Source organism: Ranitomeya imitator, chromosome 1 (assembly GCF_032444005.1).
Source record: "Ranitomeya imitator isolate aRanImi1 chromosome 1, aRanImi1.pri, whole genome shotgun sequence".
NCBI lineage: Eukaryota > Metazoa > Chordata > Amphibia > Anura > Dendrobatidae > Ranitomeya > Ranitomeya imitator.
The window spans coordinates 336,483,555-336,496,512 of NC_091282.1; the positions used below are offsets into that span (position 1 = coordinate 336,483,555).

The 12,958-nt window shown below is 48.4% G+C and overlaps 1 protein-coding gene across 4 annotated transcripts in view; it reads right to left on the reverse strand.

Annotated features, from left to right (window-relative positions):
- Positions 1-12,958, reverse strand: part of MVK (mevalonate kinase) — a 45,337-nt gene that overhangs the window by 16,446 nt on the left and 15,933 nt on the right. For all 4 annotated transcript variants that reach the window (XM_069759390.1, XM_069759398.1, XM_069759416.1 and 1 more), the window contains exons 7-9: positions 5,347-5,392; positions 4,994-5,084; positions 1,778-1,894 (exon numbers count right to left, since the gene is read on the reverse strand). In XM_069759390.1, coding sequence (XP_069615491.1) covers positions 1,778-1,894; positions 4,994-5,084; positions 5,347-5,392 — 254 coding nt within the window. The remainder of the gene's footprint in view (positions 1-1,777; positions 1,895-4,993; positions 5,085-5,346; positions 5,393-12,958) is intronic.

Below are 12,958 nucleotides of genomic sequence, written 5' to 3' on the forward strand. Positions count from 1 at the left end.
ACACCCCTAACCACAACCCTAATTCCAACCCTAACCCTAAGGCTATGTGCCCACGTTGCGGATTCGTGTGAGATTTTTCAGCATCATTTTTGAAAAATCCGCGGGTAAAAGGCACTGCGTTTTACCTGCGGATTTTCCGTGTTTTTTGTGCGGATTTCACCTGCGGATTCCTATTGAGGAACAGGTGTAAAACGCTGCGGAATCCGCACAAAGAATTGACATGCTGCGGAAAATACAACGCAGCGTTTCCGCGCGGTATTTTCCGCACCATGGGCACAGCGGATTTGGTTTCCATATGTTTACATGTTACTGTAAACCTGATGGAACACTGCTGCGGATCTGCAGCCAAATCCGCACCGTGTGCACATGGCCTAATTCTAAAGGTATGTGCACACGCTGCAGTTTCCCATGAGTTTACAGTTCAATGTAAACATATGGGAAACAAAAATCGCTGTACACATGCTGCGGAAGAACTGCACGGAAACGCAGCGGTTTACATTCCGCAGCATGTCACTTCTTTGTGCGGATTCCGCAGCGGTTTTACAACTGCTCAAATAGAAAATCGCAGTTGTAAAACCGCAGTGAAATGCGCAGAAAAAACGCGGTAAATCCGCCATAAATCCGCAGCGGTTTAGCACTGTGGATTTATCAAATCCGCAGTGGAAAAATCCGCAGAGGACCAGAATACGTGTGCACATACCGAAACCCTACCCCTACCTCTACCCCTAGCCCTAACCCTACCCCTAACATTAGTGGAAAAAAAAAGTTCTTTCTTTTTATTGTCCCTACCTATGGGGGTGACAAAGGGGGGGGGGGGGGGTCATTTATTATTTTTTTTATTTTGATCACTGAGATATAATCTATCTCAGTGATCAAAATGCACTTTGGAACGAATCTGCCGGCCGGCAGATTCGGCGGGCGCACTGCGCATGCGCCCGCCATTTTGGAAGATGGCGGCGCCCGGGGAGAAGACGGACAGACCCCGGCAGGATCGGTAAGTATGATGGGGTGGGGGGGGGAAAATCGGAGCATGGGGGGGTGAATCGGAGCGCGGGAGGGGTGGAACGGAGCACGGGGGGGGGTAGAACGGAGCACGGAGGGGGGTGGATCGGAGTGCAGGGGGGGTGATTGAAGCACGGGGGGTGATTGAAGCACGGGGGGTGATTGAAGCACGGGGGGTGATTGAAGCACGGGGGGAGCGGACAAGAGCACGGGGGGGGAGCGGAGCACAGGACAGAGGGGAGCCGGAGCAGTGTACCGGACAGATCGGGGGGCTGGGGGGGGCGATCGGTGGGGTGGGGGCACATTAATGTTTCCAGCCATGGCCGATGATATTGCAGCATCGGCCATGGCTGGATTGTAATATTTCACCAGTTATAAAAGGTGAAATATTACAAATCGCTCTGATTGGCTGTTGAAAGTGAAACTGCCAATCAGAGCGATCGTAGCCACGAGGGGGTGAAGCCACCCCCCCTGGGCTAAACTACCACTCCCCCTGTCCCTGAAGATCGGGTGAAATGGGAGTTAACCCTTTCACCCGATCTGCAGGGACGCGATCTTTCCATGACGCCACATAGGCGTCATGGGTCGGATTGGCACCGACTTTCATGACGCCTACGTGGCGTCAAAGGTCGGGAAGGGGTTAATAGTACTGGTATTCAAAAGGGTCAAAGGGACATTTTAGGCTCTAGATCACACATGTGACTGTAACCACTGCACATAAATTATACCTGGGACAGGAATTCTATTTTTTGGTTATCCTCCACAGAAACCTTACCTCCAATATAGAATAATGTTCTTTAGAAAGCCCATTATCAGCAGTTCGTAGGACTCGCTGGCACTCTTCAGATATTGCATTGATGGATGAAAGTACAGGCTCCATGATTTCTGGATACTGTGAGAATAGATGCATGCTGTTAGGATCAAAAAGTATAAACACTTATATGATATAACAAACTACAGCTCTTTAAAGCAAAAAATGGTCTCATGAAGCTATGCAAATAAAAAAAAAACAAAACAAAAAAACACAATACAAAAGTTATGGCTCTCAGGATAGGATGCAAAACAACTACGTAAATTTGGTATTGCCATAATTGTGCATACCCACAAAAATAAAGTTAACACCTGATTTGTGCAGCAAATTATAATTTTACATTTTAAAGATGCCAGAGCATTACTGTGTTTTTACTAAAATATTAATATTTGAGAGTCCTCAGTAGTTGATAGTGCAGCGCCCCAGGGTCCTGGTCGTTGCAGTAATGTCATTCTTCCACCAGGGGGAGAGGTGTTACATCTGAAGGCAATAAAGGAGCTCACCTTACCAGGTATCACAAACCACACAACACACTTCACACTCCAGTCCACCAGCGGGAGCTATGCTCCTATCTAGTAGGGCACTCCTCACAGTTGGGTAAAACTGGTGGTCTGGATAGGAAGTTAGACAGAATCTAACTGGGCTTCACCCAGGCAGCACCTGTCAGGCAGACAGGGGAAAGGAGGAACATCTAACAGCCGCAGACAGAGGTCCCTGACAGGGGTGGGATCCTGTCAGAGGCCTAGATAGAGGGTTACGGAGCTGCGACTGCCCCGACGTGCGGCAGCATCCTAAGAAAGAACACGAAGAGAATTGTGTTGCTGAGAGTAAGAAACGAAGTCATAGCACAAGGAGAGGAATACGGAAGGAGTTCTGCCCTGCAATAGGCTGCCTCCCTCTGAGGCGCAGAAGCCGGTAGCCAGAACACCGAGGGAGTAAGGAACTCTATGCTTTACTTCAGAGACTGGCAGGACAGTTAATTCCACGTTAGCTGCCCGACCTTACACCCCGGAGGCACGGTGGCAACTTGTGGGGGGCCGGGGCGTCTCTAGGGTCCCTATAAAAAGCCTCAGGCCACCAGTCATACGGGTTTGTCCTATCCATACCATCTGGGGGACAGAGAGAGAGAGAGAAAGAGACAGAACATCGAGAACACCGACATCAGTTGTGAGGACCTCACCGAGAAGCTCAGTAGGGAGGAACTACAACACTCAGACGCTAGAGGAAGGCTACTGATTTCCACCTGGATAAGGGGACTCTGGATTTGCCTTCAGACCGGCCGGACACTGCCTGCCCTGTGATCTGGTGCTCTGGACTGTGGATGCTGAAGCCTTCAGTAAAGGTAAAGAGACTGCCCCATTGTGTCCTCGTTCTTCACTGCGCCTCACAACATCCACCATTCTCCATCTACACTCTGGGAAGCCCTGGGGATACACTTTACCTGTGGGAAGGTATACGATCTAGCTGCCATAACATCACCCCAGCGGACCCCTAAGCAGCGTCGGTCACCCTGACCGAATACCACAGGTGGCGTCACGAACATTTCCCTTTTAAAGACCTTTCCTCCATTTATTTAACGGACGCCCCTAGGGCCACGGACTGAATCAGCCACCGTGACATCACCCGTGAAGAACCGAAGGGCCCGGCTCCGAGTACCCCACTGCCCTACTGGGGGGCAATCCAATAGCTTTTAATGGTTTATATATAAAAATAATCCGCGCTGGGTTCTCCAGTTTTGTGACCACTAAATACCTCCAAAAAACAAATATTTGCACCTTTTATATGACAATAAAAAACTATTAAAAAATAATAAGTTTGTGCTGTGTTTTAAAATAGCTCCACCGTGGAGCACAACATTACCATAAGGAAATTCTGAGCGAGATAATAAATTGATTTTTTACCTAGTGCGGTATAGTCGATAATATCCACAGTTCCCTTTAGTCGGTCTTTATAAAAGTCCAAATGTGGAAAAATGCGGCTTCGGTGGAGTTTTTTTTTCCTCTTTTGCTTTCACATGAGCGGGCTCCAGGCAGTGCCCCGGACGGCGGCAAACAGCCCTATGCTCGCTCACTGCTAGTAGCGACTAAGCGCTGTTGTGCAGCTCTCGGTTCTCTGCCTCTGCAGGACCTTGCGTGACGTCACGGTCATGTGATTGCTCACGTGACTTGCTACAGATAGCACGGTGGACCAATTTCCTACTAGTTTCGGAATAGGACGTATTCCTTCATGAACTTTGTATATATATTGTACACACAGGGTTAATGGCAGCGGTAACGGCCCGCGGTGTAACGAACTCTGTTACCGCTGCTATTAACCCTGTGTCCCCAACTATTTATTATTGATGCTGCCTATGCAGCATCAAGAGTAAAAATATGTCATGTTAAAAATAATAAACCTGCTATAATCACCATCCACCGCCTTTTCCCCTCCTCGAGTCGCTCCCGGGACTGCTCCATTGCAAGCGGCAGCTTCCGGTCCCAGGGCTGGTGTGCGACAAGGACCTGCCGTGACGTCATGGTCATGTGACCGCGACGTTATCATAGGTCCTGCTCACACCAGCCCTGGGACCGGAAGCTGCCGCTTGCAATGGAGCAGTCCCGGGAGCGACTCGAGGAGGGGAAAAGGCGGTGGATGGTAAGTATAGCAGGACTTCAACGGGCCTTCGGGAGGTGAGTATATGTTTATTTTTTTAAGTCTCTATACTATGTGGCTCTGTGCTGGACAATATACTCCGTCGCTGGGCAATATACTACGTGGCTGGCCAATATACTACGTGGACATGCATATTCTAGAATACCCGATGCGTTAGAATCGGGCCACCATCTAGTGTGTGTGTGTGTGTGTGTGTGTGTGTGTGTGTGTGTGTGTGTGTGTGTGTGTGTGTGTGTGTGTATGTGTGTGTGTGTGTTATATATTTAGCATGGTCCTTAAGGGGTTAAAGACATGCGTTTTCAAAAACGGATGGTTAATTTCAAAAGTGGTGGAATATTTCCATATGGCCAAGTATTTTCTAATTTTTTAATGAATAACTGTACAGTTCTTATAAATGGAAAACCTTCTTAACACAAGAAATACAAAAATATACTTTATCTTAAACTCAACTACTATTACCATTGTCAAATTGGGGGAAAATTATGTTTATGCTAAAAACCGATTGACAGATAAAGAATAAGAATGCACCTTGAGCAGCTTGTCTTTCACCCCTGACACAAGAGTCTTGGTGCTGCGTGGGACACGCGTGTTTGTGAGTAAGATCTGCAGTACTGGTACCCTAGAAAGAGAACTCAATGTTACAGCGGGTGAAGGTATTGTTTTGACAGTAATAGAATTCTAGGATACCAAATAATCTTTGCTAATAAAGTTATTTACAAGAATAGATAAGGACAAAAATGAAAAATAAAAGAACATAGTAATAAACTCTGGCTGAAGAAAACTGACCACAGCAAAGCTTGAAAATTAATTTTTGGGAAACTTCCTTTTACAGAGCAGTCGTGTCTTATATAACAAAGTAGAAAAAAAACCTCAATGTTTACCTTTCAATTGGGGTTATCTGGCCAGCCTGATATCGTAATGCACCCCCTACAATGAAAACAAGATATCTGCACATATTCTTTTTCCAGCTCATATCCTTAGTAGTTTGCTACCATTGCATTAAATGATTAAAATAAATCCTGGCCACACACAATCAATAGCTGGAGGATCAATTTGTCTAACAGATATCCCTCCTGAACCACTGTATGCATAGTTAGGTCCAGAAATATTTGATGAGGAACAGCACTGCAGCCAAGATAGGCGAAGTAGGAGAAGCGCCGGCCTACACTGCAGTCCTTTGGCTGTGAGGTCAAGGACAAATGGCTGATATATGACCCAGGACAAGACTCCTCCAACAGACAATGGTACGAGATGTACTCTTTGAACCTCGCTCTGACCCCTCCCAAGTCTTTGTGTGCCCCTCAGGTATTGACTTGGACCCTTTTTGGGGTCTCCCTTGGTTGATCAGGGGAGTTATCCATAGCCAAGTATCTGTCCATGAGGCCCAAAAGTCATCTGCATTCTAGGGATCTACTTGGGCAACCAACCTTTGTATGGACTTCGCGAATTCCCACATGTATGCAGCTTATCTGGAAACTGTAAATCATGCAACTGAGGTGATGAAAACTATATCTCCGAGCAATAACAAATACTCTGAGGTCACCCGAGCAACGAGTATACTCGCTCATCACTAATCCCTAGCCTTCTACTGGCGCTAACTAGGCAGAAGAGACCCTGGCTACTCATACACGGCTGAGCTAGCCCCAGCTCGGACAAACAAAACTGCTATTGTCTATCGCAGCCACTAACACTTGAGGTACTCTGAGAAGACTCCGCAGAAGTCGTGTGCAAAGAGAGATTCTGGCCTTTCTTTAGCTCCAAGACATTTCCAGACTGCTCAGCAGACTGACTTCCATGAACACCTTGCCTTTTTGTATGCAAAGCTAGCCAGTTGCACTAATCAAAGCCTGCACAGCTAGGATTGACCCTCCCCCTATCTAGCATTGCTAAGAGGAGTTGAACAAAAATATCCTGTGAAACATTTAGGAATTGCAACCATAGCCTACTCAGTAATTGGATATATTAACTTTAACATAAATAAAATGTTAATGTTTAATACACTTGCTTTCCCCCTTTGTGATGCTTTTCAATGCCTTTACTGCTGCTGACTTCCACTTCTTTGCCTTAAATTCCTGAGTTGTCTCTACCATGTTTTACAGAGTGGTGTGCTTTGAATCATGAGCCTTTCCAAGCCCTGTCCATAATTCTGGTTCAGATAGATCTTCGTTTCTTAGCTACTTTGCCTGCATTTTGTGGGTTCACAGCAACAGCTTCAAAACGCAAATGTCACATCTAGAATCAGCTCTAGACCTTTTTCTACTTAATGTGATTAAAAATCATAAAAACTGGATTTTTGGTTGCTTACCGTAAAATCTGTTTCTTGGAGCCTCCATTGGGGGACACAGGAACCATGGGTGTATGCTGCTGCCACTAGGAGGCTGACACTATGCAAATAAAAAAGTTAGCTCCTCCTCTGCAGTGTACACCCCACCGACTGGCATAATACTCGTCAGTTAGTGAGAAAGCAGTAGGAGAAAAATAACAAGGTTGAAAAACCAAAACCACAAACTTGAGAACTGTAAACGTGAGAACAGTCATAGAACATATAACAAAAACATTGGGAGGGAGCTGTGTCCCCCAATGGAGGCTCCAAGAAACAGATTTTACGGTAAGCAACCAAAAATCCTGTTTTCTTTATCGCCTCTCATTGGGGGACACAGGAACCATGGGACGTCCCAAAGCAGTCCCAAGGGCGGGAAAAACAGACTTCCATCAGGTCAGAGGACTCACCACTGCCGCCTGCAAGATCCTTCTGCCTAGGCTGGCGTCCGCCAAAGCGTAGGTATGGACCTTGTAAAATTTGGCGAACGTGTGGATGGAAGACCAGGTTGCCGCTTTGCAAAGCTGTAGGGCGGAAGCCCTGTGGTGCACCGCCCAGGAGGCGCCGACTACCCGGGTAGAGTGAGCCTTGATCCCAGAGGGAGGCACTCTGTTCTTGACCCGGTAAGCCTCCAGAATAGCCGTTCTGATCCAGTGAGCAATAGTCGCCTTAGAAGCCGGCTGGCCTCTGTGCGAGCCATCAGGAATGACAAAAAGAATCCTTCTTCCGGAAAGTGAACGTTCTATCCAGATAGATCTTCACTGCCCTGACAAGGTCCAGCTTGTTCAACGATCGCTCCAGAGGATGAGTCGGAGCTGGACAAAAAGAAGGTAGAACGATGTCCTCGTCGAGGTGGAATGTGGAAACCACCTAGGAAGAAAAGGAAGGCAGAGGCCTGAGGACCACCTTGTCCTGGTGGATAACCAAGAAAGGAGGACGGCAAGAGAGAGCCGCCAACACGGAGACGCGGCGGACAGAAGTGATGGCCACAAGAAAGGCCACCTTCCAAGACAGAACTGATAAGGGAACCTCCCTGGGAGGTTCAAAGGGGGTAACCCTCAGAACGTCCAGTACCAGGTTTAAATCCCATGAATGCACAGGGGCCCTGTACGGAGGGACCGCATGGGCTACTCCTTGAAGGAAGGTCTTAACCTGTGGTCTGGAAGCTAAAGTCTTTTGAAAAAGGATGGAAAGTACAGAAACCTGGCCCTTTAGGGAACTAAGAGCAAGGCCCGAATCCAGTCCTGCCTGAAGGAAACACTAGATGGAAGGCAGGGAAAAGGACATAGGTGGAATGTGGTTGGACTCGCACCAACGGAAGAAAGCCTTCCAGGCACAAGTAGATCCTGGAAGACGAAGGCTTCCGAGCCTGAATCATGGTGTGAATCACCCGGGCCGAAAGGCCGGACGCTCTTAGAACTGCGGTCTCAACAGCCACGCCGTTAAACTGAGCGACCGAGAATTCGGGTGGCAGATCGGACCCCGAGACAGCAGGTCGGGCCAGACTGGAAGGCGTCCGCGAAAAGATTGACGAGCTCCGCGAACCAAGCTGTCCAGGGCCAATCCGGGGCAATAGAATGACCGGCACCCCTTCCGCTTTGATCTTTTTCAGCAGTTTGGGAAGCAAGGGAAGGGGTGGGAACAGGTAGGGCAGCCCGAACTGTGACCAAGGAATGGCCAGAGCGTCGACGCCCACTGCGAGAGGATCGCGAGATCTGGAGACGAACCGCGGAACCTTCCTGTTTGTTCGAGACGCCGTGAGGTCCACGTCCAGAGTCCCCCATCGAAGAGAAATCTGATGAAAGACCTCCGGATGTAAGGACCATTCCCCTGCCGCGAGACCCTCGCGGCAGAGGAAGTCGGCGGCCCAATTGTCCACGCCGGGGATATGCACCGCGGATATCACCGGAACCGTTGCCTCTGCCCAAAGGAGAATCCTGGATACCTCGGCCAAGGAGCTCCGAGTTCCCCCCTGATGGTTGACATATGCCACCGCCGAGGCATTGTCCGTCTGGATTCGGATAGGAAGGCCCCTGAGAATCCTTTCCCAGTGACGAAGGGACAGAAAAATGGCCCGGATCTCGAGGACATTGATCGGTAAGGCTGACTCTTGCGTCGACCAGCGGCCCTGTACAGTCAGGTGGCAAAACACTGCACCCCAGCCGAGCAGGCTGGCATCCGTCGTCACCACTTGCCAGTGAACTGGAAGGAAGGACCTGCCCTGGGACATGAGAGGTGACGTGAGCCACCAGTAGAGAGACCGTTTGACTCGGGGGGAGAGTCGGATGGGGCGGTCCAGGGAGGAGACAGACCTGTTCCACTGAGACAGGATGGCTTGCTGAAGAGGTCGAGAGTGAAATTGGGCGAAGGGAATCGCTTCCAATGTTGCTACCATCCTCCCCAAAACCTTCATGGCCGATCGGAGGGAGGGAGGCCGAGGGCCCTGGAGCACGCGTACGTCCCAACGAAGAATGGATCTCTTGACTTCGGGGAGAAAGACCCTGGTCCGACGGGTGTCGAAGAGCATGTCCAGACAGATGATGCGCTGAGAAGGAATAAGACAGGACTTCTTCCGGTTGACCAACCACCCGAAACGGGCTAGGGTGTCGAGAACGATGGACAAGCTTTCGTGGGCCTGAGAAAAGGACGGAGCCTTGATGAGGATGTCGTCGAGGTATGGAAAAAGACCCAGACCTCTGACCCTTAAGATGGCCATCAGTGCCGCCATGATCTTCGTGAAGACTCTTGGGGCGGTTGCAAGACCGAACGGCAGGGCGATGAACTGAAAGTGTTCCTGGAGCACCGTAAAGCGCAGGAATCGGTGATGTCCTGGAAATATCGGAACATGGAGGTATGCGTCCTGAATATCTATGGAACACAGAGATTCGTGAGCCTCCATGGAAGCGATTACCGAACGAAGGGATTCCATCCTGAAGTGCTTTAGACGGACTCTCCTGTTCAGTAATTTGAGATCCAGAATGGGACGCACTCTGCCGTCTTTTTTCGGTACTACAAAAAGGTTTGAGTAGAAATCTGTGAACAGTTCATTTTTCTGGGACGGGAACGATTACCCCGGCTTTGAGGAGAGATGCGATGGCTGCGAAGAAACCCGGAACTAGAGCGGGATCTTGGAAGTCGGGATTCAAAGAAAACGATCCCGGGGTCGAGAAAGGAACTCTATCTTGTATCCCGAGGATACAACTTCCCTGACCCAAGCGTCCTCTACCGAGGAGATCCAGACGTCCCTGAAGAAGAGGAGACGGCCGCCCAGCCTGGGAGGTGGGCTGGCTACTAGTCGAGTCATGCCGAGGAGGTCCTTCCAGTCCTGGACCTGGAGGATCTACCCTGGGAGTAGCGAGGAAGGAGTGGGCCTCAAGGATAGTCTTCTTCTCTTGACGGCCTGTGGCCTCTGTTGCTGCTGGGAGAAGGAATTTGATGCCGCGAAGCGCCAAAAGGACTGAAATTGACGTCTAGGAGGAGGGCGTCGAGGCTAGGCCTGGGGAAGAAGGGAACTCGTGCCCCCTGTAGCGTCCTTAACCCCTTTCTGCCATTAGACGTACTATTGCGTCCATGTGGGGTGGGCTTTACTTCCCAAGGACGCAATAGTACGTCATATGCGATCGGCAGCGCTCACGGGGGGAGCGCCGCCGATCGCGGCCGGGTGTCAGCTGTTTATCGCAGCTGACATCCGGCACTATGTGCCAGGAGCGGTCAATGACCGCCCCCGGCACATTAACCCCCGGCACACCGCGATCAAAGATGATCGCGATGTGCCGGCGGTACAGGGAAGCACCGCGCAGGGAGGGGGCTCCCTGCGGGCTTCCCTGAGCCCCCCGCAGCAACGCGATGTGATCGCGTTGCTGCGAGGGTCTCACCTCCCTCCCTGCTCCCTCCAGCCCCGGATTCAAGATGGCCGCGGATCCGGGTCCTGCAGGGAGGGAGGTGGCTTCACAGAGCCTGCTCAGAGCAGGCACTGTGAAGGCTGCAGCGTTGCATGTCAGATCAGTGATCTGACAGAGTGCTGTGCAAACTGTCAGATCACTGATCTGTGATGTCCCCCCCTGGCACAAAGTAAAAAAAAAAAATTTCAAATGTGTAAAAAAAAATTAAAAAAAATATTCCAAAATAATGAAAAAAAAAATAAAAATATTATTCCCATAAATACATTTCTTTATCTAAATAAAAAAAAAAAAACAATAAAAGTACACATATTTAGTATCGCCGCGTCCGTAACGGCCCGACCTATAAAACTGGCCCACTAGTTAACCCCTTCAGTAAATACCGTAAGAAAAAAAAAAAAAAAACGAGGCAAAAAACAACGCTTTATTATCATACCGCCGAACAAAAAGTGGAATAACACGCGATCAAAAAGACAGATATAACTAACCATGGTACCGCTGAAAACGTCATCTTGTCCCGCAAAAAACGAGCCGCCATACAGCATCATCAGCAAAAAAATAAAAAAGTTATAGTCCTGAGAATAAAGCGATGCAAAAATAATTATTTTTTCTATAAAATAGTTTTTATCGTATAAAAGCGCCAAAACATAAAAAAATGATATAAATGAGGTGTCGCTGTAATCGTACTGACCCGAAGAATAAAACTGCTTCATCAATTTTACCAAACGCGGAACGGTATAAACGCCTCCCCCAAAAGAAATTCATGAATAGCTGGTTTTTGGTCATTCTGCCTCACAAAAATCGGAATAAAAAGCGATCAAAAAATGTCACGTGCCCGAAAATGTTACCAATAAAAACATCAACTCGTCCCGCAAAAAACAAGACCTCACATGACTCTGTGGACCAAAATATAGAAAAATTATAGCTCTCAAAATGTGGTAACGCAAAAAATATTTTTTGCAATAAAAAGGGTCTTTCAGTGTGTGACGGCTGCCAATCATAAAAATCCGCTAAAAAACCCGCTATAAAAGTAAATCAAACCCCCCTTCATCACCCCCTTAGTTAGGGAAAAATTAAAAAAATGTATTTATTTCTATTTTCCCATTAGGGCTAGGGTTAGGGCTAGGGTTAGGGTTAGGGTTAGGGCTAGGGTTAGGGTTAGGGCTAGGGTTAGGATTAGGGTTAGGGCTAGGGTTAGGGCTAGGGCTACAGTTTGGGTTGGGGCTAAAGTTACAGTTAGGGTTTAGATTACATTTACGGTTGGGAATAGGGTTGGGATTAGGGTTAGGGGTGTGTCAGGGTTAGAGGTGTGGTTAGGGTTACTGTTGGGATTAGGGTTAGGGATGTGTTTGGATTAGGGTTTCAGTTATAATTGGGGGGTTTCCACTGTTTAGGCACATCAGGGGCTCTCCAAACGCGACATGGCGTCCGATCTCAATTCCAGCCAATTCTGCGTTGAAAAAGTAAAACAGTGCTTCTTCCCTTCCGAGCTCTCCCGTGTGCCCAAACAGGGGTTTACCCCAACATATGGGGTATCAGCGTACTCAGGACAAATAGGACAACAACTTTTGGGGTCCAATTTCTCCTGCTACCCTTGGGAAAATACAAAACTCGGGGCTAAAACATATTTTTTGTGGGAAAAAAAAAGATTTTTTATTTTCACGGCTCTGCGTTATAAACTGTAGTGAAACACTTGGGGGTTCAAAGTTCTCACAACACATCTAGATTAGTTCCCTGGGGGGTCTAGTTTCCAATATAGGGTCACTTGTGGGGGGTTTCTACTGTTTAGGTACATTAGGGGTTCTGCAAACGCAATGTGACGTCTGCAGACCATTCCATCTAAGTCTGCATTCCAAATGGCGCTCCTTCCCTTCCGAGCTCTGCCATGCGCTCAAACGTTGGTTTCCCCCAACATACGGGGTATCAGCGTACTCAGGACAAATTGGACAACAACTTTTGGGGTCGAATTTCTCCTCTTACCCTCGGGAAAATACAAAACTGGGGGCTAAAAAATAATTTTTGTGGGAAAAAATTTTTGTTTTATTTTTACGGCTCTCCATTATAAACTTTTGTGAAGCACTTGGTGGGTCAAAGTGCTCACCACACCTCTAGATAAGTTCCTTAGGGGGTCTACTTTCCAAAATGGTGTCACTTGTGGGGGGTTTCAATGTTTAGCCACATCAGGGGCTCTCCAAACGAAACATGGCGTCCCATCTCAATTCCAGTCAATTTTGCATTGAAAAGTCAAATGGCACTCCTTCGCTTCCGAGCTCT